At 28.1% G+C, this 27662-nt stretch overlaps 2 protein-coding genes across 3 annotated transcripts in view; one reads left to right on the top strand and one right to left on the bottom strand.

Annotated features, from left to right (window-relative positions):
- Positions 1-8936, bottom strand: part of LOC122504302 (venom metalloproteinase 3-like) — a 36053-nt gene extending 27117 nt beyond the window's left edge. Inside the window, exon 1 of the mRNA XM_043615357.1 lies at positions 8760-8936. Within this exon, the coding sequence (XP_043471292.1) occupies positions 8760-8936 (177 nt within the window). The remainder of the gene's footprint in view (positions 1-8759) is intronic.
- LOC122504277 (gamma-2-syntrophin) overlaps positions 8845-27662 on the top strand; it is a 43032-nt gene continuing 24214 nt past the window's right edge. The window contains exons 1-12 of one of the 2 annotated variants that reach the window (XM_043615313.1): positions 8845-9445; positions 13176-13597; positions 15136-15422; positions 19097-19449; positions 20796-21122; positions 21260-21404; positions 21501-21852; positions 22314-22680; positions 22993-23190; positions 23288-23776; positions 24034-24312; positions 24952-25240. In XM_043615313.1, the coding sequence (XP_043471248.1) occupies positions 9287-9445; positions 13176-13597; positions 15136-15422; positions 19097-19449; positions 20796-21122; positions 21260-21404; positions 21501-21852; positions 22314-22680; positions 22993-23190; positions 23288-23776; positions 24034-24312; positions 24952-25240 (3667 nt within the window). In that variant the 5' untranslated portion in view covers positions 8845-9286. Of the gene's footprint in view, positions 9446-13160; positions 13598-15135; positions 15423-19096; positions 19450-20795; positions 21123-21259; positions 21405-21500; positions 21853-22313; positions 22681-22992; positions 23191-23287; positions 23777-24033; positions 24313-24951; positions 25241-27662 lie in introns of both variants that reach the window. The other variant, XM_043615312.1, reaches the window with a different exon arrangement.

The raw sequence follows: 27662 nt of genomic DNA, 5'->3' as shown, positions 1-27662 counted from the left end.
TTTTGTTATCCAGTTTTGTTTTTTTTATCCACCAAATTTTAACCTTTCTAATTTAATACAAATGCCGACCTTTAACCTTCTTTTTTAAAACCTTCAACTGTTTTTTACACCCACCAACTTGGAATTTAATGAGCCCACCACCTTTTGTTAAAAATTTCGATTAAACTATTATTAATCTCTCTAATTTTTGAAAATTGATATACAAGGTAATGAGTGGAAAAATTGAGAGACGGAAAAAATTTTCAGGCGGGAGGAATCGAACCCTGACTGCTTGTCGTCGCGTATGTAGAGTAGTTTGACCACTGAGCTATTTCACTTGGTCTGGTTCGATGAAATAAAAGACGATTGCACACGTTTCTTTTTGCCAGTAGTGACAGTAAGTTTTAGTGAGACAAATCTAGTTCTGCAGGATTTATTACACTTTTCGTTATGGGGTGGCTGAAAATGATCTACTTTATAAAATTATAGCAATGACGTTTGGAATTACACGCACACCTTCACTGCAGCATATCATATCCAAGAAATATACATAGCAATAAATCTTGTCTAACTTTGACCCAAGAGTTTAACATTCAAGTTGAAAGTTCACTTTACTGCAAGAATTCAACAAGAATCATGTCCAACTTTCAGTTTAACTTCAATTTCAAAAGGCTTTGTTCTTCAGATTTTGTCTTCTTTGGATTGTATATATCTTCTTTAGAATTGCTCTTATTTCTTCTTTGAATTTTGCATATATTTATTTATGACTTTTGGAATTGGAAAATTTATTTGTACTTTTAAAATATAAATATGAATAAACATAAATAGAAGTAAAAATAAAAATAGAAATTATAAACTGGCTTGCACACATCTAGTAAAACCTACTATTTACTACTTTTTTTTATTAAAACCTACTATTTACTACTTTTTTTTTACTAAAACCTACAATTTACTACTTTTTTTTTTTTACTAAAACCTACTATTTACCAATTTTTTTTTTACTAAAACCTACTATTTACTACCTTTTTTACTAAAACCTACAACTTACTACCTTTTTTTACTAAAACCTACAATTTACTACTTTTTTTTACTAAAACCTATTATTTACTACCTTTTTTTACTAAAAACCTACTATTTACTACCTTTTTTACTAAAACCTACAACTTACTACCTTTTTTTTACTAAAACCTACAACTTACTACCTTTTTTTTTACTAAAACCTATTTTAAACAGAATTTTCCTTATATTTTTCGACTAAAATCAATTATTTAAATAGATTTTTATAAAATTCGTAGCAAGAATTAAATTACTTTTATAAATATAATAAAATTCTTCTCGGGAATTCAATTATTTTTTTAAAATTTTCATAATAATCGTTGCAAGAATTCAATTATTATTATAAATTTTAAAATTCATCGCAGGATTTCAATTATTTTTAATACAATATTTTAGAATTACGCGAAAAATTTAATTATTTTCAAAAATTTAATAAACTTCCCAAGAATTCAATTATTTTTTTTTTTAATTTTAATAAAATTCTTTGGAAGAATTAAATTATTTTCACAATTAATAAAAGTCATCGAAGAATTTTATTTATTTTTAATACTTATTTTAAATTAATTAATCGAAAAATGCAATTATTTTCAGAAATAAATATTTCCACAAGAATTCAATTATTTAAAATAAAATGTTCAAAATATTTATTATATTTCGAAAAAATTAATTATTTCAAACATAATGTTTATAAAATTCTTATGAAGGATTCAATTATTTTCAAAAATAACAAATTTTTTCACAAAAATTCAATTCTATTAAAACATTTTAATAATATTTTTTGTCAATAATTCAATTTTTTTCATAAATAATAAATTTCTTCTCAAGAATTCAATTGTTTTTGAAAATTTTAATAAAATTTCTTTTCAACTATTCAATTATTTTCATAAATAATAAAATTCATTGCAGGATTTTAATTATTTTTAATACAATTTTACAAGAATTGATCAAAACTGTAATTATACTTAAAAATTTAATTTCAATTCTTCGAAAAAATCAATTATTTAAAAAAAATGTTTTTTTTTTAAATTCTTTAGAAGAATTCAATTATTTACAAAAATATTTGAATTTTTCTCAGGAATTCAATTATTTTAAAATATTTTAATAAAATTGTTCGAAAGAAATCAATATTATTTTAAATACAATTTAAAATTTTTTATATATAATTCAATTATTCTTTGAGATTAGATTTTAAATTAGATTTTAATTTAGATTTTAATAAAATTCTTCCCAAGAATTCAATTATTTACATAAATATTTATTCGAATGAATTCAATTATGTCGACAAATCTCAAAACTATTTTCGAAAATGTAATTATTTTGAGGTACCTCTATTTTAATAAGATTCTTTCCAAAATTCAATTATTTTCATAAATAAAAATATTCATCGTAAGAATTCAATTATTTTTAAAAGAAATAAATTTTTTCTTGGAAATTCAATTATTTTTCAATTATTATTTTATTTTCCAGAATAAATGGACTAATATTTAGCTTTAACAGTAAATGCAGATGGTGTTTGTATTTTGTATATAGTACGTGACTTGTTTTAGAGTATTAATTTCATCTCAACAAACGACAAATGTCTGTAACTTTATAACCGCAAAACTGACCACATTGACAGTGTCACCAGACGTTCCCTCCGATGTTTCCTAAACTACTAAAATTCTATTTAGAAGATTTACTTGCAATACAATTATCAATTTAAATATGTGTCAATTTTCATCTACAAGAATTTTTTTCTTTTTTTATTAATTCCCCCCTCCCCCTTTCCTTTGTAAATCTACTTCAATTCGAAAATTTTTATGAAACCAAAAAAAAAACTTTTTTAAATCATTCGAATTGTTTCTTTCTATTTCTGGACCAATTCAACTTTTTAAAAAAAAGAAAACTGTTATTTTTGACCTTATTATTAAAAATTCTAATTTAGATAAACGGTTAAAAAATTGATATTGAAACGGAAAAATAATTCAATTGTAATTTGTAAAAAAAAAGATGTGCTTGAAAATTAAATTCAAATATTTCGAGTAGAAAAGGAATTATAATTTTATTTAAATAATGATTTATCTCAAATTTCAGAGGAAAAACGTATTGTTCCATGGAAACTAGTTTTCAGTGTAGCATTAGCTATGTAAGCCTGGAGCAAAACCACCGACCGATCGTCAAAGTCTCAAAACTTGCGATGATCATTTAATTAAATTAATAATCCGATCACATCAAGTTTAAGGAATATGCCAAGTTTGGTAGAAAGAAAAATTGAAAATATTTTTTTAAAACAAAAAGAAAAGAAAATGTTGATTAAAAAAAAAAAATGTTCTCTTTTCTTCTTATTCACAGTGCGTCAAAAATTGGCAATATCAGTGTAATTTATTCTGGAATAAAAGTCACGTGGGTCAAAAACCAAAAGAAAACCAATAGAAGATTATAAAAATACAAGACTTTTTCTTTCTTTTTTTCTTTTTTTTTCTTTCTTTCTTTCTTTCTTTCTTATATCCATTAGATATGAGTATTTTAGACTCAAGTCACGTACAGAACGGGGTTTCATACCTAGAACTTTATTAGCCCTGCCGTGCAATGCCAAATGTAATTATTGGAAAAATATCTATCTACTTGCACAAACAAAATACATAAAGCCTGTATATAGATCAATTTCAATAGATATTAATTTTAATTTTAGAAGTGGTTTATTTTTTGCCACTAATTTTTTTTCTTTTTAATTCTCATCATCGGTGAAGATAGTTTATAAAACAATAAAAAGATCAAAATATCAAAAAAATCCTTTTTTTTCAATACCGGAATTTTTAAAAATATTTTCATCTTTAATTTTCTCGACAAAATATTTTAAATTTTTAATACGAAAGCGAAAATAAATTTAAAATATAAAATTTTCAATTAAAAAATTAAAAAGAAAATTTAATGAAACGAAATGAAAAAGGACACAAAAATCTAGATTCATTACATTATCGATTAAAGTAATAACTGGACTCTATATTTTCACTGAATTTCCATGCTTTTGATTCCAAGAATATAATATCGTTTAATTATTAAAATAGTGTATTTGAAGAATAACGATCAATTATAATTTATTATTCTAAAATTATGAAAGGAAATTGAATTCTAAAATTAAATAAGTATATAATGTAATTTCGGAGATAATATATAAAGTAATTAAAATTCAAAATTGAAATTAATATTAAACTGTATTTCCCTTATTAGGAAATGAAACTCAATTTTAGTTTCGAAAAAAATTATTTTTTTCTTTTTCATATTAGAATAGAAATTGATTTTCTAAATACAGGTCATGTTACCTATATAAACATGTTTTATGTATATCAGATTCTTAAAAGGGCTAAAAGCAATTCAGCAAGTTTCGATTAACAAGTCCTGCAAATTTCATGTAAATGTGTGAAGTTTAACGGGACTAAAGGTGTATATATATACAGTGAACAGAAAACGAGTCTCGATATAACATAAACAGTTTGGGTTCGCCAAGTTCTCTTTAAATACAAAATTTAAATATAAAATTGAGTGTATACATATAGATATTGTATACAACTGTATATGTCAAGTGAAATTTATCTCAAAAAAATTGTAGATTAAATATTAAACGTTGTTTTAGTATTGAAAATTCTTATTTCAAGTAGCGCTGTTCTTTATTCGCCAATGAGGAAAAAAAAAATTCACTAATTCTTTCTAGAATGCATTTTTTTTCTTTTCAGAATTTCTTTTTGTTGAAATGATAATGAAAACCTTTAAGGAAAAAATATGGTGTTTATTTTATTATTTTACATAAATAATTTTTTTATTTATTAAATGATTTGAATTTTTTAAATCATATCAGTAGAAATAATCTTTATTGGTCAGACTATTTTCTTCCTAAACACGAAAAACTTTTCACAGTAGAAATAACCGTCGTTGGTCAGACGGTTTTTCATCAAAAAACTATAACATTTTTTCAGTAGAATTATTCGTTATTAGTCAGACGATTTTTCATCCCAACACGAAAAAATTCTATCAGTAGAAATTACCGTTATTGATAAGACTTTTTTTTCTCAAACACAAAAAAATTCTGAGTAGAAATAACCGTTATTAGTCAGACGGTAATTCATCGAATTTTTTCAGTAGAAATAACTGTCATTTGTCAGACTTTTTTCCCGAAAACGAAAAAATCTTTACAGTAGAAACACGGCCATCATTGGTCAGACTGGTTTTCCCAAACACAGTGAAAAAAAAATTTTAGTAGAAATAACCGTTATTAGTCAGACTATTTTTCACTTAAAAGTACAACAATTTTTAGTAGAAATAACGGTTATTGGTCAGACGAGAAATTTAGAGTAAAAACAGTTTTTTGATAGGCAAATACTATTATAATTGTATAATAATTTATGACGAATTGCCACATTATTTTTAAGTAGAATTTACCGTTTCTAGTCAGACGATTTTTCCCCAGAAGTGGAAAAAAAATATTTTCTGCAGAAATCACTATTTAGTAAGACGTTTTTCTTCTCAAAATCTACAAATATTCACAGTAGAAATATCAAATTTTAGTCATACAAATATTAGGAATTTCTTTTTAGAAATAATTAATTTTTCAAAAAGGTTTTAAATTAAAATCTTCGAAAGACTGTATTTTTAATACATTTAATTAACAATTATTTACAACAACATTTTTTTGAAAAATTCTTATTCAAAGTTCTTTGAAATTATTTGAATTTTTTATATTTTTAATGCAAATTCAATTAAAGAATTTCCGAATAAACGAAATTTGAGAAAATTGAATTGTAAACAAGTGTATTTTAAAATTAATTAACGTAAACTTTCTGTATTCTCCGAATAATTGGATTCTTAAAGAACTTTATTGAAATTTTTTTTTTAAATAATTGATTTTTAGAAGAAGTTTTGTTAAAAATTCCAGAAAATTGAATTGCAATCATGGAAATAATTTTAATGAAGTTCAGTAACATTATTTAAAAATGTTATCAAATTTCAAAAGGTTTAGCAAATAAAAGTATTAGAACATTTTTTTTCATTATCTAAACTTTCTTAGAGTGAATCAGAATATTCTTCAGGGTCAGGGAAAAATAAAATAAAATTTTAGTGGCAAACGAAACTTTAATTTCCATAGTTAATTAATATAATTTAATTTCCCAGCTAAAAATATGTTCAAAAATTAAAAAAAAATTTCATCAAAATTTCATTCATCTTTATAAATAATAAAATAATTCTTCTCCAAAAATCAATTATTTTCAAAAATTTTAATACAATTCTTTGAAAAATTTCAATTATTTTCAAAAATTTTCCTCAATTTAATGATTTTCAATATTTATCATTTTCATTAAATAATAAAAATTTTTACAGAAATTAAATTATTTAGAAATTTTTTATAAATTTCTTCGCAATATAATTCAGTTATTTTTATAAATAATAACATTTTTACAGGGATTCAATTATTTTTCTAAATAATAAAATTCTTTTTAGAAATTTAATTATTTTCATAAATAGTAAAATAATTCTTAGGAATTCAATTATTTTCATAAATAATAAAACTCAATGCAGAATTTTAATTATTTTAAATACAATTTTAATCGAATTTTCTTGGAAAATGTAATTATTCTTAAAAATGTTATTAAAAATCGTTAAAAGAATTCAATTATTTAAAAATATGTTGGTAAAATTCTTTATGAGAATTTTGAATTTATAAGTTTTAAAAACATTCAATTGTTCAATAAATTATTTAATTTTGTATTAAAATAATTGAATTCTAGTAGAATTTTCTAATAAAAATTGATATAAAAATGAATATTAAAAACTATATATGTAGCTTGAATTTTTAGAAATAATTGAATTTTGAAATTAATTTTTTTGAAAAAGTGTAATTGAATTTTTTTTTTATCTTCTTTGCAGCTTTTATTTTCTAATATATATTTAATTGAAAAAGTTACGAATAATTGAAATTTGTAAAATAGAATATTGTAAATAAATGGATTTTAAAAATTGTCGAATAACTTTTTCGAAAATTAATTGATTTAAAGAAAAATTTCAGTGAAAAAAATTCTTAAAAATAATAATTGAATTGAAATAAAGAAATTAATTTTGAAGAAGTACAATATTTTTATAATATAAAATAATGATTTTATCAATTTGCCATCTATAATTACTATAAAACATGAAGAAATCGATTACTCCGAGTCGAAGACTCGGAGTGATTGATATCTTCATGTTTTATATTTATTACAATATAAATTTATGTTTATATTCATCTTTTTTAACTGTATTTTAAAAAATTAAAGTATATTATAAATTATTCTAAATATAAAATAATAGAAAATAATTTTTAATTTCCAATTAAAAATCCGAAAGTTCTAATTTAATTAAACAGAAAATTTTCTTCTTCATATCGAATAATTTAAATAATACCAAATTCTCTTCAAAAATTAAAACAAATTTTTTTTACCCTCCAGAAAAAAATCATAATTTGCCAAAAATATTTATAAAAAATGAATATAATATTAAAATAACATTCAAGTCATAATGTTTTTCATCCTCTCGAAAAAAAATCATAAGTTGCAAAATATTTATAGAAAACGAAAATAATATTAAAATAACTTTCAAATTATAATGTTTTTCATCCTCTCGAAAAAAAAATCATAATTTGTAAAATATTTATAGAAAACGAATATTTAATGTTAAAATAACTTGAATCAATAGTTTGAAGTTATGAAACAAATTTTTTTCATCCTCCCAAAAAAAATCTTGCAAAATATTTATAGAAAACGAATATATAATGTTAAAATAACTTGAATCAATAGTTTCCAAGTTATTTTAATATTATATTCAGAGTAATCTCAACGGTGCATTTTTAAATCAATAAATAAGATTTCTAAGTAACTTATATACATCTTTATATACATATACACGTAAAATATAAAAAATAATTGGTTTTGAAAGGCATATGAAAAGACAGGTTGTAAAGTTTTTGTTATCGCAATAGCGGAAGTTGTTTTAGACATTCTCAGTTATTATCAACCCAGAGCGCGATTTGTTGATAATCGATTTGACTCAATGAGACCGATAAGGCAAAAGTGCAGACGATAACATGTTGCCCAGCATCATTCTCCCTTACCCATGCAGATAGCTCGTTGCGAAAAGCGCTTTTCTGGTAACTATTCAAAATATTTCTCTGTCGGCAAAATCTCTCGCAAAAATTCTCCTCTTTTCTTATTCTCTCTCTTCTTCTCTTTTTCTCGTTATCTTCCTTATCGACTTTGATTAAAACACGAGAATTCCGAGTATATTCTTCTTTTATTTTTTTGATAATTTTTTTCCTTTCTTTTTTCCTTTTTTTCCTTTCTGTTAGGAAAGAAAAAATGAAATTTAAAATTAAAATTCTTGACCAGAAAGAAAACGAGAATATTTCTATAGCGCTTATTTTTATATTTCGGCGCAAAAATATGAATTTTTAAAATTATTATATCTTAAGAGAATCTTTAAGATAATTTCGTTTTGGAATTTTATGATTTTTTTTAAATTTAAAGCACCAGTTCTAGTTACGAAAATGCTTTTAAAAAAAAGCTTTTGTTTAGAGTGTGCGGGAACATTGTTTGTTTATTATAGTTTAATTTTCCTTATTTTCGTTTAATTAACTTGTGTTTCAGAAAAAAATTTGTGTTTTGACAATTATCGAATTGTTCGAAAGAAATTTAAGAAGGGGAATTGGGGAACGCCGTCACCATGGAGATGACGCCCTGGACCATGACGCAGTTTGCGCCTGCTTGTGAAGGATCATCCTCGGATGATGCGATGGTGGCGCTTGTTCGGTGCCACACAAGCATCTCGCGAGAGGGAGAGACCATAGGCGTCGCGGCGGTGTGGACGCCGCCCGTCACCCGGTGCTCTCCTATCGTCATCATCATCTCTCTCTCATCCGTCGTCAAAAAAAGAAAAATTCGTCACGTCCTCTCGTTCGTCGTCTCTTTTTTTTTTGCCGAAACAAAAAAAAATTTTCGGTTCACGTAATCATCGAGTGTCCGTCCCTCGAAATAAGCAAGAAAACGAAAAATCTCGAGGTACTTTTGCGGGAATTGTCAGTGTGTGTCACTTGACAGGGGTGCGTGTGTCAACAAAACAAAAAATGACTTCGAAAAACTAGAAATCGAAAAAGAAGTTCTTCTAAATATTCTAGAAGAAGAAAATCTCGAGGAGAATAGAAAGGTCAGATCGATAGGCTCAACGAACTCGGGGTGCGGCTAATCCCGGCATGTCTGGGGCCCCGATCACCATGGGACCATCAGGAGGTTCAAGAAAATCGGCGGAGATTTCAATAAATCCGCGAAATCTTCCTAATACAATGACACCAGCCGTATACCTTGGGGATAATGAACTTGTGCGCTCCAATCCGGTCACCTATCATCCACAGGTTTGTGCAAAACAATAGTAGTCAATTAGTTGTGAGAAAGTCTCGATGGGAGCGTAGTTTGTTTTGACGTTAGAGGGCATGACACGTTGTCCAATTCTATATTTAGGTGAGACGAGACCGTGACAGCGATTTGCCCTCTCTTGGTGTGGGTTTAAAGTGCCCGCGCACCCTCCAAAGGGTGGGCTCGCCGTTGTGTCAGTAACCCTCGTTTTCTACGAGAGAGCACGAGGAATTCCTGATAGGCATGGCAATTGTTCGTAACCCACTTTCGTAACCCGTGTGAGCTTTAATCAAAAAAGAAGCTATACACGACGATAAAGGGTGGACGTAAGTTTAATTGGAGTACGCTCTGTCCGTATTCCACATTCTTACGCACTCTTTTTTTCAAAAAATATTCTCCTCTTTACAGAATCTCATTACCCTTCAAAATCTCTTTACCCTTCAACAGGATATTTCCGCAATTTTATCCAAAAATGATTCCCAATTTTTTCCCACTTCGTGCAAAATACAAAATTCACTATATAAATAACACGTGTATATTTTTTTTACTAGTAAATTTATTCCACTCAATGTAAATATATGGAAAAGTCAAACATCCAAACTTACCGAATATTTTATAAAAACTACAAAACATTCTCTAATATATTCAAGTATATATTTATGTACATATCTTATATACACTCTGATAGAAATATAAGTTACCGTTTATTCAGAAATTTTTTGTTTTTAGATTCCTTATTTACTATCCAAACTTTATTTACATACATCAATAGATTTTTCCAACAAAAAGTAAAGTTTGGAAATGTATTTCTTTTCTCGATACATCTTTTAATTGAGATCTAATTAAAGAAAATAAAGTTACAAATTAGTCTTGCTACTGACGATGAATGAATTCCGATGGGAAATTGAAGACTAGTAACGGAATTGGGCTAATATTGTGTTACCGTGTAACATCGTTATCATCCCCAACTTCAATTAATATCAATCTAATCTTCTGACGCATCAAATTAGAAAATGCATCGAATATAAATTTACAATTTGGTATTCCAAAAGATACGTAAACGTATCAATAATTTTTCTTCTCTATTTTGGAGAATTGATGATTCTTCTCTGATGCCATCACAAACTCTGATAACTGAAACAAAAAAGCTATTAGTAAATTAATAAATTTGGTTCATTCTTGGGTAATCTATTTTATATTATTATTATTAAATACCTGATGGTAAATCTCAAATATAAGGAAATGATGATTTTTCTCCGCCCTCACAAACTCCAGTAACTGAAACAAAAAAAGAAAAATATTAGTAAATATTCGGTTCATTCTTCCGGTTACTATTTGGGATTACTTTCAAAATAGCTGATATGGTAAACCGCTGATCTAAAGAATTAATAATTTTTTTCTGTCCTCACAGACTGAAATATAAAAAGGAAACTGTAAATATTAGGTTTATTCTTAGGTTATTTTGTTAAAGCAACAAATTACAAAATGCGTCGAATATAAATTTATGATTTGGTATTCCAAAAGATACGTAAACGTATCAATAATTTTTCTTCTCTTTTTCGGAGAACTGTTGATTTCTTCCTGCCATCACAGACACCGGTATCTAAAACAAAAAAAGTAAATACTTCCTTCATTCTTAAGTAATCATTTTTATATTGCTATTGAATAGTTGATGGTTGACCTCAGATCTGCGGAATTGATAATTTTTTTCCCCTTACAAACATCAGTAACCGAAATAAAAAAGAAAAACATTAGTAAATATTTTGTTCTTTCTTATGGAGCCATTTTTCCTGTCGCATCAAATTAGAAAATGCGTCGAATATAAATTTACGATTTGGTATTCCAAAGGATACGTAAACCTATCTAATTTTTTCTTCTCTATTTTTGAGAATTGATGATTCTTCTCTGCCACTACAGACTCTCTAAACTAAAGAAAAAACAAAACTGTAAATAATCAGTTTCTCCTTAAGTTGACATTTATAGGTTACTATCCAAATAGATGATAGTAAAGGTCAGATCTAAAGAATTAATAATTTTTCTCTGCCTACGCGAACTGTAAGAACTGAAACAAAAAAGAAACTATTAATAAATATTCGATTCATTCGTAGGTGGACATTTTTACTAACGTATTTAATTGTAAAATGCGACGAATATAAATTTACGATTTGGTATTCCAAAGGATATGTAAACGTATCAATTATTTTTGTCCTACCTGCACGAAAAGTATGTCATTTCGGGCACTTAAAGTGGGCGCAAAGTAACTGATTCTCGCCCGGGGCCGGGGAAGCGGGCGCAAAAGTTCTTTTACGCCCGCTGACGTCACACAAGCGGGCGCAAAAGTACTTTTACGCCCGCTTCGCTCGTGCCCTGGATGCCATACTTTTCATGCAGTTAGGACAAAAAATTATGTTCACAACATGGGCGCAAAGGTGATTACGACTTTGGCGAGATGAAGGGACCGAGGGGACATTTTCGCGCCCGAGGCGAAGCCGAGGGTGCGAAAGTGTTCCCGAGGTCCCTTCATCTCGCCATCGCCGCAATCACCTATTTTGCGCCCTTGATACGATAATAACTATTTTCTCCTGTTTTGGAGAATTGATGATTTTTCACTTGCATCACAGACTCTGGTAACTGAAACAAAAAAAGAAAACTGTTAATAAACACTCTGTTCATTTTTAGGTTACTATTTTAGGATTACTGTCAAAAAAGCTGCTGGTAGACCGCAGATATGAAGAATTGATGATTTTTCTCTGTCCGCACAGACTCCTGTGTAACTGAAACAAAAAAGAAAAGTATTAGTAAATATTCGGTTCATTCTTAGGGAATAATTTGTAGATTTCTACGGATTTCTATTAAATACCACGTGCTAGATTTTAGACCTTAATTATTTATGCTTTTTCTCTGCCCTCATACTTCAGTACCCAAAAAGTAAACTATTTGTACATATTTAGTTTCTTGTTAGGTATCCATTTTTTCTGAAGCAGCAAATTAGAAAATGCATCGAATATAAATTGACGATTTTGTTTTCCAAAGGATACGTAAACGTATCAATAATTTTTCTTCTCTATTTTGAAGAATTGATGATGTTTCTCTGCCATCATAGACTCCGATAACTGCAACAAAAAAAGAAAACTTTTAGTAAGTAATGCGTTTCGCCTTAGGTTGCCATTTATAGATTACTATAAAAAAGTTCACAGTAGACCAGAGATCCACAGAATTGATGATTTTTCTATGTCCCTGCCGACTCTAGTGACTGAAACAAAAAAGAAAACTATTAGTAAATATTCAGTTTATTCTTTTTGGAGCCATTTCTTTCTAACGCATCGAATTTTAAATGTTGGCGAATGTAAATTTACGATTTGGTATTCCAAAAGATACGTAAACGTATCAATAATTTTTCTTCTCTGTTTTGGAGAATTGATGATTTTTCACTTCCGTCACAGATGTCGGGTAACTGAAACAGAAAAAGAAAACTGTTAGTAACGGTTCATTTTTAGGTTATCTCTATCAAAACAGCTGATAGACCGCAGATGATGGCGTCACTGTCGTCTCGAAACAATTCTATCGATTAGAAACACTAATCGATAAATCAAATATCGATATTTTCTTTTCCAAAAGGACAACTGTCTGTCGCGAACTAATTTACGGTAGAGAATTTATTAGAGTACTGACACCAGCTAACCCACAAGGGAGACTCTTTTCAAAATTTCACAGGTTTTTTCCTTGAAGGTGGATGTGTCGACACAGGTCGACCTCCATGGTGGATCCGTCCACATGGATTGGGATCGTCGTGCAACGCCACTCTATTCAAGGGAGGACATTAAGGAACAATATTGCATTACAAGTAGACAATTGGACGCTGTCGAAAGATCTGGAGGGGGAATATTTGGGTGCCTTACCAATAGAGGACCATCGCCATGCAGTTCAACAAAGGCATCAATTTTATCAGCCTGCGTTCGAAGTGCTCCAAGTGAAGAGAATCTTTGCGATGCTCCATATCCTCGGAAACCATTGCAAATAATGTACGAACAGCCTTATTCAACCTATCCACGTGGTTTAAATCGTTACAGATCAGAGGATGACGATTTAATTGAGAGCTCCTATTTTCGTCGTAGGCCAACCTCCTTCTGCACTGTTCCTGATCCTAAAAGGTATTTTTAAAATTAATTTTATGAAATTGTAAATAAAAACTAAATAAATTAAATGTTAATGTAATTGAAAGGAAAATCGGTAACGAAAATAGGTAGGAAATTGACTCAGGGAGCAAATTTAGATATTTTTGGAAAGCGGAGCATTTGGCTTGGGTAAATAGTTGGTTGCTTGTTTTGAAGAGCAACAACACGACATGATTACTAATACATACCGAACTCGGTAGATTGCGGTTTAGCTCATGGCGTAGTGGTTAGCCAACACTTTTCACTCCTGAGTACTGATTACTCTGAGGTTTTCCTCAAGTTCTTAAAACTTCACCACCTCACACTATTATCGAAATTTTTTTCTTTTTGTTCGTAGCTTTGAAAATTATTTTGCCTTCAATTCCTCTCATTCTATGATAGAAAATAAAATTCCCTAATGAAATCACCTTTATTTTAAACTAAAAACTGTGGACTAAATAAAAAGGACAAAAAGGAATTGACAATAAAAATAAAAAACCAAATACGAAACCGAATACGAAACTAAATTAGAAGAATAAAATATGAAGATTTCAAAAATCGTTTTTGTTTAAGAGTATACGCTATCTCAAATGAGAGGTTTTGTACACGCTGGAGAATGATGGTGCTTTATTTGACTTTCAAAGAAGCCACTTGTCTCTCTAATGACCTCTACTCAAAAAGATGGACCTCTCAATCTCGAGTGAATAATTTCAGCTTCCTTTTTTTCCCCAATCACACTATTATAAATTCCTCTCTTTTTTCTGCAATAAAACTTGTCGATTTAAATTCCATTCAAGAGGGATTAGTTTGTCATTAAAAAAGTGAGGTGTGGGAGCGGGAAGAAAAATGAGACAATCAGCAATTGTCTTTTCCTGTGAATCCAAACACCAGTGGTCGTGTGGCTTTTACATTTCGCAAGATAATGCCAGTCATACGTTGAACTATAGAAACACGAAATAATGGGGGTGTAGAGCGCGAATTCGCGTGTAATAAAAGGTGCAATGAATAGACAGATTGAAGGGATGCTGTGAGTGTTTAAGTTTCCGACAAACAACGCGAAATGTCACATTAATTTTTAAAATAATTACAAATAAAATTATTAACTACATTCGAATCGAATTATAAAAATCCGTAAAAATCATTATTATAGCATTAAATTATTAATAGAATCATTAACTATAATAATTAACCATAATAATCGGATTTGAGAATTTATTCTTTTTCACAAAGACCAGCGACGGCACATTGGCTGCTTTTCATTTATATCAAAGATGCATGGCATTGGACATAGTCGTACCATCCATTGCTATTAATATTTTATCGATTTCATATCTAGTCAACTTTAATGAACATGCTTGATATAATAAAAACGATAATAATGAATACGATAATAATACTTGCGCTAATAATAAAGAGAGAAAAAAAAGCTGGTATTGATGATTATAATGATGATGCGATAATAATAGAGGGTAATTTTTTTTCACATATTACTAAATATAAAATTTTATTTATTTATTTATTTTTTTTTTTTGAAGATACACTTGGGATACGGAGGATGAGGATTTGACGAAATTGGAAGGACCGAGACCTGTCATATCGCCAATTCCACCCTCAATGCAAACCTCATCATTGACAAAAACAAAGCACGTTAGCTTTGCGAGGTCACACACGTTAACGGAAATGCCCAGCACTCGAAGTCCCCCAAGACCTCACAATCAAGAACGACTCATTGACTCTCAACCAACCATGCAAGGATCTGTATGCTCCACGTTGCCCACAGCACATTCCTATCCAATGGCCGAGCCTCGAATACTTGTTCTCGGTAAGTTTTCACGATATAGGAATTATCTAATCGAAAAATTCTTTTCTTAACATTCATAAAAGAAATAATTTAAGAATTTAATGAAATAGAGACGATTTGTTCTTTAAATTGAAGAATTTAAGTTTAATCTTAGCTTTCGTCTCAGATTTTGTCATGGATGATCTGGAAACTGAATGTTTGAAAGAATTGAAAGAAAAAAAGAAAAGCATAATTGTGTCTTCCTGTTCTATTTTAGGTATGTGGATGACACAATCTTATCCGTTAAGAAAGAACATGTTAATTTGGTCATTGATAAATTCTACTTAATTTTAATGTTTTTAATTAGAATGAATATAAATTTCATGAAATAATTTTTTTAACATTATATTATTATATGGTTACTTCAGGGCTCGAACTTGGTCCGTGAATCCCGTAAAGGTCCGTAAATTTAATTCAAGTCCGTAAAAGTCAGATTTTTTAAAAAAAGGTCCGTAACTTGATTAAAAAAGGACAAAAAGTTCGTAAATTGTACGATATAATTTGGAAAATTTTAGAGAAATTACAAATGATTGCAGAAATTCAATTATTTTCAAAAAGTAATAAAATTCTGAGCAGAAATTCAATTATATTCAAAACTTTTTTTAAATTCTTGTCAAAATTTCAATTATCTTTAGAAATAATAAAATTCTTCTTCGAAATTCAATTATTTTCAAAAATTTTAATAAAATTCTAGACAAAAATTTCAATTATTTTCAAAAAATTTTAATAAAATTCTTGGCAAAAATTTCAATTATTTCCAAAAAATTTCCTAAATTTAATGATTTTCAATATCTATTATTTCCATTAAATAATAAAAATTTAACAGAAATTCAATTATTTACAAATTTTTTTTATAAATTTCTTCGCAATATAATTCAATTATTTTTATGTAAATAACATTTTTACAGGGATTTAATTATTTTTAATAACATTTTAATCAAATTTCTCGAAAAATGTAAGTATTCATAAAAATTTTGTTAAAATTCGTCAAAAGAATTCAATTACTTAAAAATTTTTTGATAAAATTCTTTATGAGACTTCAAAAACATTCAAATTTCCAATAAAATATTTTTTGTACTTAAATAATTGAATTCTAGTAGAAACTTATAATAAAAATTGATTTAAAAATGAATTTCAGTTAAAAACAAATAAATTTGAAATTTTTCAAATAACTATTTCAAAAATTAATAAAAATACAGGATTTATGAAAAAATTTTAGTTAACACTAAAAAAAAATTAATTTTGGAGAAGTTAAAACTATATTGCAGAAATTCAATTGTTTTCAAGAGTAATAAAATCCTTCGCAGAAATTTAATTATGTTCAAAAATAGTAAAATTGTGGTCAAAATTTCAATTATCTTTATAAATAATGAAATTCTTCTCCGAAATTGAATTATTTTTAAATATTTTCCCAAAGAACTCGATTATTTTTAAAAAAATTTGATAAAATTTTTTTATAAATTTTTTTTATAAATTTCTTTGCAATAATTCCATTATTTCCAAAAATAGTACAATTTTTTTACACAGATTCAATTATTTTCATAAATAACAATATGCATCACAAGAAGTTAATTATTTTTATAATTAGCAAATTTTTTTGCTAGAATTGAATTATTTTCAAAAATTTTAATAAAATTCTCCGCAATAAATTCAATTATTTTCATAAATATTAAAATTTTTTACAAAAATTCAATTGGTTTTATAAATAATAAAATTATTTTTAGGAATTGAATTATTTTCTGAAAGAATAAAATTCATCGCAGATAACAATAGAAATTCTCCCCATAAATTTAATTATTTTTGGAAATTTTAATAAAATTATTTACAAAGATTCCAATTATCTTTCTAAATAGCAAAAATCTTGGGAAAATGTAATTATTCTTAAAAATTTTATTAAAAATCGTCGAAAGAATTCAATTATTTAAAAATATTTTGGAAAAATTCTTTATATGAAAAATTTGAATTTTAAGAAACAATCAATTATTCAATAAATTATTTATTTTTGTTTATAAATAATTAAATTCAAGTAGAATTTTCAAATAAAAATTGATTGACAAATAAATTACAGTGAAAATTTTAGATAATAATTGAATATTAAAAGCAATATATCGTGAATTTTTAGAAATAATTGAATTTTGAAATTAATTTTTTTGAAAAAGGGTAATTGAATTTTTTTTTAGATTATTTGAAGTTTTTATTATCTAATATATATATTTAATTGAAAAATTACGAATAATTGCAATTTGTAAAATAGAATATTGTTAATAAATGGATTTTGAAAATTGTAGAAGAACTTTTTTGAAAATTAATTGATTTAAAGAAAAATTTTAGTGAAAAATTCTTAAAAATAATAATTGAATTGAAATGATGAAAATAATTTTAAAGAAGTACAATATTCTTGTAATATAAATATAATTATTTTATCAATTTGTCATTTATAACTATTATAAAACATGAAGAAATCAATCACTTCGAGTCGAAGACTCAGAGTTATCGATTTCTTTATGTTTTATAGTTATGAAAAAATTTAATTTATACCTTTAAGTAAAATGTTAAATTCTGTTTAATTAAAAATTATTTAAATTTAGTAGAATTCATGTAGAAACGTTGTAGTGAAATACTATAGAACTTTTTCAGCTGGGTCTTATAATCAAAAACTACAATTTACCGTAGAAAAAGAAAAATACATTAATTTTCTCGATTTAAACCTTTTTAGAAACAATAATAAAATTACAAATTGTTGCCAAAAACAGATTTCATCGGATACTCATCAATTATTTTTCAGATCATCCAATTCAGCATAAAAAGAATATTGTATACAATCTTGTTTCGACAGAGCGATTTCATTGTCCAACAAAAAATTTAGAAATGAAATATTAAAATAAAATATTCACTAGGATAATTATTGTATTTAATCTGAAAATTGGGGAAACGTTTAAAAATGAAATAATTGAATTTATACAATGAAATTGAGGTCTTTAACGTCACATGTAATTCAGTTCCATTAGTGGAGATCGTCTATTTCCTGCGACTTAATTTTCATTCATTAAGTATCCTCATGGAAAGCTAATTTCACTGCTTATATTATACCCGCACATTTCTTGGCACAAATGTTCATAATCTACATTACTAACTAATCTCCATATGCGAAGGAAATAGTGGCAAATGAAAAGGCAGTGCTTCCTTGAATATTTTAGAATAAAGAACGTCCGTTTATATTCATTAGCGTTAAAAAAATAGTTTAATTCCATTTGAATTCAACTCTTATTTACCAACCACATGGTAAATTAAGATCACTTAAATTAGAAAATATAATTTATTTCCTCTTATTTTACAACTTTTTTCCAACATTTCTATTTTTACAACATTTTTTTTCTATTACTTCTTCTATTTGTTTTTATTTCTTATTTCCTGTTTCTTCTTCGTTTTTTATCACTTCTTCTTTTTTATTTTCCACTTCCTTTATTTCTTCTTCTTTTTATTTATCACTTCTTCTTTTTCTTTTATTTATTTCTTCTTCTTATTTCTTCTTCATTTAATTTTTTTTGTACTTTGTCTATTACTTCTTCTTTGATAATACTGAAAATTCTTTTAAAAATTTTTTTTTTTAAATTCTTTTAAACATCAGAAAAATTTGTTTTTCTGATAATATTTAGAAAAACAGCCAAAACGAGGAGCAATGAAAGCGCAAGCAACGCAAACTGATGTTCCTACGGGTTTTCGGCGAATTCCACCGGTGACATTGAGCCCAAGGACAATTCATCGTGTTAAAATGGTGTCGCAAGGAGCGCAAACCAATGGCATTTGTAATGGAAGAAAACTCACTAAGAGCTATTCAGAAGCCGGTCATTTTGGTTCGCCATTGGGTCATATGAAAGAGGAGGGGGATCATGAACCTCTTCAGAGGACACAAAGCGAAGAACCACCAAGATCACCATTCATGGTCGACACCCCACCTCACTCACCTCAAACCATTAAGGAACAATTTCAAAACGGCGACATCAGCAAAGTACGTTTATTTATTATTATTATTTGAGTAAATAATTTTTCTCGAACGCCTGCTCTGAAAGGAGTACTTTTTTTTATTAGAAAAGCGGGGTGAAAGTGGAACTTTTTTTTAACTGCTCTGAACAAATTTTGCTCACTAGTTGCACAATGTATTATTTCATCACAATCCAATTGATTGACTTTGCCCATATTTTTTGGCAAAGTAAAAAATTAATTAATTATTGAAATAACAACCGGAATTTTATTTATTAAAAAAATTAATATTATTAAACTACTTTTAACAAAATGGACTCGAGTCCATCTATATTACATAAATACTAATAAATAAAACAAACTTTTAAAATGTTAGAAGTAGAAATTTTATTATATTATTTATTATTATTTATTATTATTTATAATCTTTATTTTAAAATTAAATTTGTGAATTATTAAGAAACAAAAACCCCTAAGGATATATAGTATTCAGAGTATATCTTAAAATAGAGGAAATATTTTTGTTCTTATATCGATTATAAAGAGGCGTTCTCAACGAGCAAAACTACAGGAAAACCATTACCAACTTTTTCAACAAAAGGAGACAAAAGAATTTTACAAAAAAAAAAGAAAAAAAAAATGCAGAATTTACTCTTGTGAATCTCGCCAATTCTACAATGCGCTTTTATACCATTAAATGTAATTTTAAACGACTTTTCAAAAAGCGTAAATTTTAATTTAATTTTTATTTTAGTTTAAAAATTTAAATTTAAATTTAAAACAAAGTTTTACTAAATTAAGATTCAAAATTATGTTTGCCTTTTGTTTTAGAAAAGCTAATATTTTAAATAAAAAAGGAATATGCATATGAGGGAAATATAAAGCAAACTACCGGGAGCAAAATGCAAAGATCAAAGTCCAGTAACATTGGAGTGCGCCAGACTGAACCTCAGGCGATTTTACATTCACTAAATTTTAGTACTTTGTTGAGGAAACAAAAAATTTATCAAGAAGATAAATATTTTCATAACCGGATTTTATAATAAGGGAATAATTATATTAAGTTTCCGATTTTTTGTTATTCATTCCCTGCAATCTTGCTGATGAGTAATTAATGTAGTAATAAAAAATATCTATTCAATTCATTATCTGATTTAATATCAATTTTTAATTCTATAAAATTTAATAATTCAGTCGAATCTAGTTAATTTTGTTATGAATCACTTACAGTTATAATCACTTTAAAAATGAAGTAATTTCGTTAATTTTTTAAATTTACCGTGAAAGAAAAATTGAGTTTCGGAATTAATACTGAATAGAATATTTTGTTGAATTGAAAATTTAGAAAAATGTTTTCGATTACTTTCATTGTAGGGTCATTTTGATTTGGACGATCAGGAGATTTTGATTGACTTCAAACCGGCGCCAGTGTCGCCCGACGCTAGGGCAATGTTGGACCGGATATCGAAACCAATTCGTCGATTTATACCACTTCAGAAAACATTATCGGATGGGGAAATAAGAGTGGAAAGGAGGGAATTAATTGGCGAAACTGGTGAGCCAAGTTATCCGCACACATGTCGAAGAAATCATGAGGATCCCTGGAATCGAAATATTCGCGCTCATGTCCAATTCTCATCGACTCCGGACGATCTTTCATTTCTGAGGGTTTCTTCGCCGCAAGACGATCCGTTGGAAGAGGTACATTCAATCTTTATTCAATTTTTCAACTCTATATTCACTTTGAGAATTTGCATTTTAATTTTTATTTAAATTTTCATTTGAAAAGTTTCATTATTAAATTCGAAAAAAAAATAAATTGAAATTGTTCCAACTAGGAATTTCATGAAAACATTATTCGACGGGGTCTTTTTCGCAAGAGGAGTGTTTCCCTCGAGGATGGTGTTCAAGGTATTTGCAGTAGTGAGATTCTGTTTCCTAGATCTCTTCCCACTTCGCCCACTTCTCCTACTGTAATTCCAGGTAAAGAAAAATTAGCTTTTCTATTTCATCAAATAGTTGACAATAATTCTGATGATTTTGCATAATTACCAAGGATTTTCTTCACTTTATTTGCAGCGCCTAGTAGAGTCATTCAGATATCTAGGGAGGAAACGTCGAATCGAAATTTCCTACGCACTGGAAGAGTTGGATTGCTGTCTCCATTTGCATCGAGTGATTCACTGGCCAACGATGGAACCAGAGATCACAGTGATGGGATTTGGAATGAATCGCAAGCGACTGTACTTCAGGCGGATTCTCTGTCTTTATTAACGCCATCTTCGAGGAGAAGGCATCTTTTGCTACTTCAACATCAACAGCGATCTTCAATGGACACCGAGGCTCTTGATGTTGAGGACGATCTTGATCTCTCGCCATCCAGTCCGCGAATTCGTCTCGAAGCTGCTACGCCCATTACCTTGACGCCGAGGTTAGTTATAATCTTTGCTAAATTTCAATTTAAAGGGACATTATCTTCTAATTTAACCCTCTGCTGATGCTAACTTATCCTTACTCTATCGCCAAAGAACGTAAATCCGATAGTCCACACCAGGCGACCAAATTGACGATTGACGATTTTTGACGATAACGGTCTTTAGCATCAGCAGAAAGTTAAAGATCCTGTTACAATGAGGGACGCGTCATCGCTATGATTTCTGACCAATAGCGACTGTCATCATGGAATTTCAGTCAATCAATTTCAACCAATCGCTTGTTCTAGTTATACTGTTTGAAAATTCAGCCCAAATTTTTCTGAGGAAAATCAGAGTTATAATCAATAATCAAAAAATTTCACTACTCTTTCGTCGTCAGGAATAATTGCCATTAAATTATCAACAACAAAATTTGTCACCACCGTGGTCAGAACCTGTATTCTTAATTTTATTTCAGCATCGAAGCATCAGCTTTACTAACCAACGGAAGACCAAAGAGTGGTTCACTATGGCGAAGTCCTGGTCTATATTCGCAAACCCATTCACAGTCATCGAGTGAATTTGGACTGAGTCTTGCGAGAACTGATTCGGGTGGACGAACTGACGTCTCGGAGACGTCAACAACTGACGACTACATCACTGCCAATACGTCGACGGGAACAGGGACCACTGGAACTGGAACATCAGCGACAACAAGCTCCTGGTCCAGACCACCACTTTTACCCTCTAACGCTGCGCCATCAGTAGCGTCGACAACCGCCACTGCTGCTGATGGCAGTTCATTCGAAAGTGCCAGCTCCATATACAGTTTAGCTAGAAGCGAGGTATATGTCTTGGAGAAACTTTACAATCTTCTCCCTATGGGGGAAAAGTTTTTGGGTGAGTTGCTGTATCAGTTTTGGTGGCCTGTGCTTAACTTTGGTTTATCCATAATTTTGGCAGAGAAGTTCACCCACTGGGAGTGCAATTCACCCAAAAACTTTTCCGCTTATAAATCGTTTCTGTAGAAAAATAAACCTTTCTAAAATTCTGACTTCATTAGACTCAAAGTTCTATTTATAAAACTTTCTAAAGTTGGTAGTTTTTATTCTAAAGTTTGATAGAGAAATAATTTACAAAAATCTACCATATTCTAGGCTGTAGTTGAAGAACCAAGTAGTCCACAGCCAATTAAAGAAGAAATGTTAGCTGCGGAACAACCACCCTCTCCAACAAGGTCAACTACGAGTAGCAGTTCGGGAAGTTATGACCTAGAGGACACGGCAGTTGTACAAGAACCCCTTCCCACTGCTTCCTTGAGTGGTCACACCTCTGAAGTCGAATTAGACCGCGAGGTAATTTATTCAGTAATGAATCAAACAACCTTAAAAATACAGTAACAGTAATAATGATGATCAATTAATCTGTAAAATTCTCCAAAAACAACTTTAGGAAGGTCAACGATCGTCTTCAGGTGGCTATGCAGAATCACCACCGGATCTGCATATGTGGACAGAGGAGGAGCGAAGAAAAAGAAGGAAGACCTTCACTCTTGATTTTCCCGGTGAAATTGATTCTGAGCGTGCAACTGAAATTTTATTGGATAATATGGACGTGAGTCCAACGCCAAGTCATCGACACAGATCGCGTACAAAGCCATTATCGACAAAAAGTCCGCATAGAAATAATAAACGAAGGGATTCACTTCAACAGCAAATAATTCGTAGTCCCCAGAAGGAGGAGTGGAGAGAGCAAACTGAGGACGGTGGACATGGACAAACATCCGATGATTCAAGTTGCAGTCATCATTATCATCACGTTCATCATCACCATCATCATCGGCATAGAGAGAGTGGCGATGGCACACATCATCGACGAACCAGAGAGAGTCCACGACGTAAAACTGGAAATTACGTTTCGTCAAGAAGAAGGAGTAATGAGGTAATTTTATTTTTGACAATTGAGGTTAAGCGCACAATTTCTTTCTCTCTTTTCTTGATAATTATTTTGAAACAAAAGTAGCAGCGACGCCAAAAACCTGCTACCAAGTTTTATCACCTAGGCACCCAGGCCTTTCGTTTTCAATAACGTTTGGTCTTTTTTTGAGAACCAGGTTATTTAATATTTGATTAACCGCAAAGTATTTGTTTCATAAATAAAAGTTTTAAATGAAAACAAAATTTTTTTCACTTGCGTAGGATAAGAATGCGGCGATAACGGGTAGTTTACCGAGGAGGAGATCCCGTGCGTTGGACGATATTTGCTCGACAAGATTGAGTCCTGGACGTTATCAAAGAAGTCCCGGACATAATGGACACACGACAGTCATTGTCAAATCACCGAGTCCAGAGGCAAGACTAAAGGCTGTTTCCGCTGAATCCTTGAGATCAGTCAGTCCCGGAAGTGATAGCGTTTTCTACAGTGAGGGAATTGATCAACTTTTAGATACACCACACTGTTATCATTGTGGACGTGAGGTAAGTTTCACCCCAAACTTTCGGTTAATTTTTGTTTTTAATTTAGTAACAGGAACCAAAGAATAAACGTAATGAAATTATACTGTATTTAGCAAATTTGTATTTACGTTACGACGATAGGTAAATACAAATAATTATCTAAGAAAATAAATACAATCAGTGACTGACGAAACCGCTGCAACGCAACGAACAGATGAGAATGAATAAATTCACTGCGGAGTCTCTGTATTTATACTCTGAAATCCCCACTCCTACCTTTAGCGCATGCGCATTGAATCTCACACGTTGTGCTACTGTACACTCTAAAATCTCTTGCTAAATAATTTTTTTAACAACAGATAACATTTTATAAACCGAAATAATAATCTTCTACGACGAAAAAAGGGAAATAACAAAGTTTTTTTGCGAACACCTTCAAAGTGATTAAAAAATGACAATTTTAAATAAATTTAAAAACGGAAAATCCACTCGAGTAGATAATACTTTTGTGCCCGTATTCAAGAGGGAAAAAATGCGGCAGAAAAAAAGAAATCTTTTGAAATCAAAAATGCTTTTAAATTATCTAAACAATTATAAAGTTACAATTGAATTTTGACATTGAAAGAAAAAATACATTTTTATTTTTCCTTCGCCTCAAAGGTTGCGGAAGATATTGTCCAACCACCGGCAGGTTTCGCGGATTCTCCGGACAGTCATAGAACAACTCCAAAGCACACAACTCCAAGACTTTATAAAAAATTCGATAAAAGATATCGTTCGGAGGATCGGGGCGACAGGAGGCATCATAGAAGCACTGGGGGAAGATCGGACGTGAGGGCAAAATCAGAAGAACGAGGAGGAAGACCGAGTAGTCGAGGATCAGTGGAAGATGGTTTAAAAAGAAGGCTTCAAGCTAGAAGTACAGATGCGAGTTTGGAAATTTTAACAGGTATGATATTTTTTATTGATACAAATTAAACTTCTTTTTATTTTATACTTCTTTTTATTCTTCTTATTCTCATTTTTTTTATTTCTCGTTTTTTATTTTTTGCTTCCTCATAGAGATTGTATTTTTTCTCTCTTTATTTTATTCCAAACTTCGCACTCGATAATTATTTTTTAAAAAAGTAGCTATTGAACTAAAAAAAGTAGTAAAAAATTAGCTATCGAAAAATTAAACTTGACGACCAAAAAAACACTTTACAAAACTGACAAAAATTCCATTCTAGATTTTGTTTTCCTGACTTTTTCCTTATTTGTATCAAAAGTATTTACTTTTTTCTTATCTTCCGAATAAATTGAATTCCTGCAACGAATTTTATTATTCATGAAAGAATTTAAATATTTATAAAAATAATTTAATTCTTGCGAAGAAATATATGAAAATGTTTAAATAATTGATTTCTTTCGAGTAATTTTATTCAAATTCTAATTTAAATAATTGAATTATTAGGAAATTTTTATTATTCAAGAAAAGAATTGAATTCTTACGAAGGTTTTACAAAAAAATTTTTAAATAATGGAATTTTGTTTAAGAAATTTTATGAAAATAGTAGATATTGAAAATTATTGAATTGCGAAAAGTTTTTAGAAATAATTAAATTTTACAATGAACTCTATTAAAATTTATGAACAATTTCATTGGAATTTTTTTAAATAATTTAATTTCCAAGAAAAAATTTATTACTTTTAAAAATAATTCAATTCATGTGATAAATATTGTTATTTATAAAAAATAATTGAATTTTGCAATGAATTTTATTAAAATTTTTGACAATAATTTAATGTCTGTGTGGTATTTTATTAAATTTTTTTTTAAATAATGGAATTCTTGTGATGATTATTGTTATTTATGAAAATAATTGAATTTTGCAAAGAATTTTATTAAAATGCCTCAAAATAATTGAATTTTCGAAGATAATTTTGTTATTTATTGTTATTTATCGACATAATTGAATTCTTGGGAAGAAATTTATTAAAGTCTAAAAGAACAATTGAATTATTACAAAAAAATTTAAATAAAATTGTATTTAAACTATTAGATTTCTTTTGAACAAATTTATTATAATATTTGAAAATAATTAAATTCCTGTAAAAAATCCTAATATTTTTGTAAATAATTGAATTCTTCCAAAGAATTAAAAAAATATTTTTCTCCTTAATAATTGATTTTTTCGAGGAATTGAAATTAAATTTTTAAGAATAATTACATTGTTTAGCAATTCCTGGAAAATTGAATTCTTGTGATGAATATTTTTATTTATGAAAATAATTGAATTTTACAAAGAATTTTATTAAAATGTCTAAAAATAATTGAATTTTTGAGAATAATTTGTTATTTATCTTTAATAATTGAATTTATTCGAAGAATTAAAAATAATTGAAATTCTGCAATAAATTTGATTTTTTATGATGATAATTGAATTCTTGTAAAGAATTTTATTAAAGTTTTCAAAAATAATTGAATTCTTGAGAAAAAGTTTATTATTTATAAAAATAATAGAATTATTGCGAAAAATTTTATTAAAATGTTTCAAAAGAATTGAATTTCTGTGAAAAATTTTTTAATTTTTAAAAATAATTGAATTCTTCATAAAAATTGTGTAAATATTGTTTTAAATAATTAATTTTTTCGAAATATAAGAAATATTATGAAAATTTTATTTTAAATTATTGAATTCTTGTGGACAATTTTATTTTTGAAAATAATTGAATTTTTCGATTAATTAATTTAAAATAGTATTAAAAATAATTAAAATTCTTCCATGAGTTTTATTAATTATAAAAATAATTGAATTCTTGCTTAGAATTTTATCAAAAATTTTTTTAAATAATTGAATTTTCATGGAAAATGTTATTTTTAGTGAAAGTAATTGAATTATTGTGAAAAATATAACAATTTTGTTAAATAATTGATTTTTTCGAAATTTTTTTGCAAATGCTATTCTAAATTAATTGAATTCCGGTGAAAATTTGATTATTCATGAAAATAATTGAATTTTGGATGAATTTAATCACTTTTTTAAATAATTGAATTCTTTTTCAAAATTTTATGAAAATACTAGATATTGAAAATAATTGAATTTCGAATATTTTTTGAAAATAATTGAATCGTTTTAAAGGAATTTGATTATAATTTTTAATAATAGTTTTTTTATTTCTGGTATTAGTGAATTTAATGTAGTGGAAAATCTAAAAAAAACAGAAATAGTAGCTTTTAGTGGCTAAAATCTCAAAAAAGTTCCCAAATAGTAGCATAACGTAACAAAAAGTAGTAAATAGTAGATTTTAGTAGATGAGTGCAAAGCCTGTTATTCTCCTTTTCATTCTTCTTTATTATCATTTTTTTATTTCTTCTGTTTTTTCTTTTT

This window comes from Leptopilina heterotoma, unplaced genomic scaffold (genome assembly GCF_015476425.1).
Source record: "Leptopilina heterotoma isolate Lh14 unplaced genomic scaffold, ASM1547642v1 Lhet_287, whole genome shotgun sequence".
Taxonomy (NCBI): domain Eukaryota; kingdom Metazoa; phylum Arthropoda; class Insecta; order Hymenoptera; family Figitidae; genus Leptopilina; species Leptopilina heterotoma.
The sequence above is the reverse complement of the archived record's forward strand: the minus strand, read 5'-3'. Positions and strand labels throughout refer to the sequence as shown.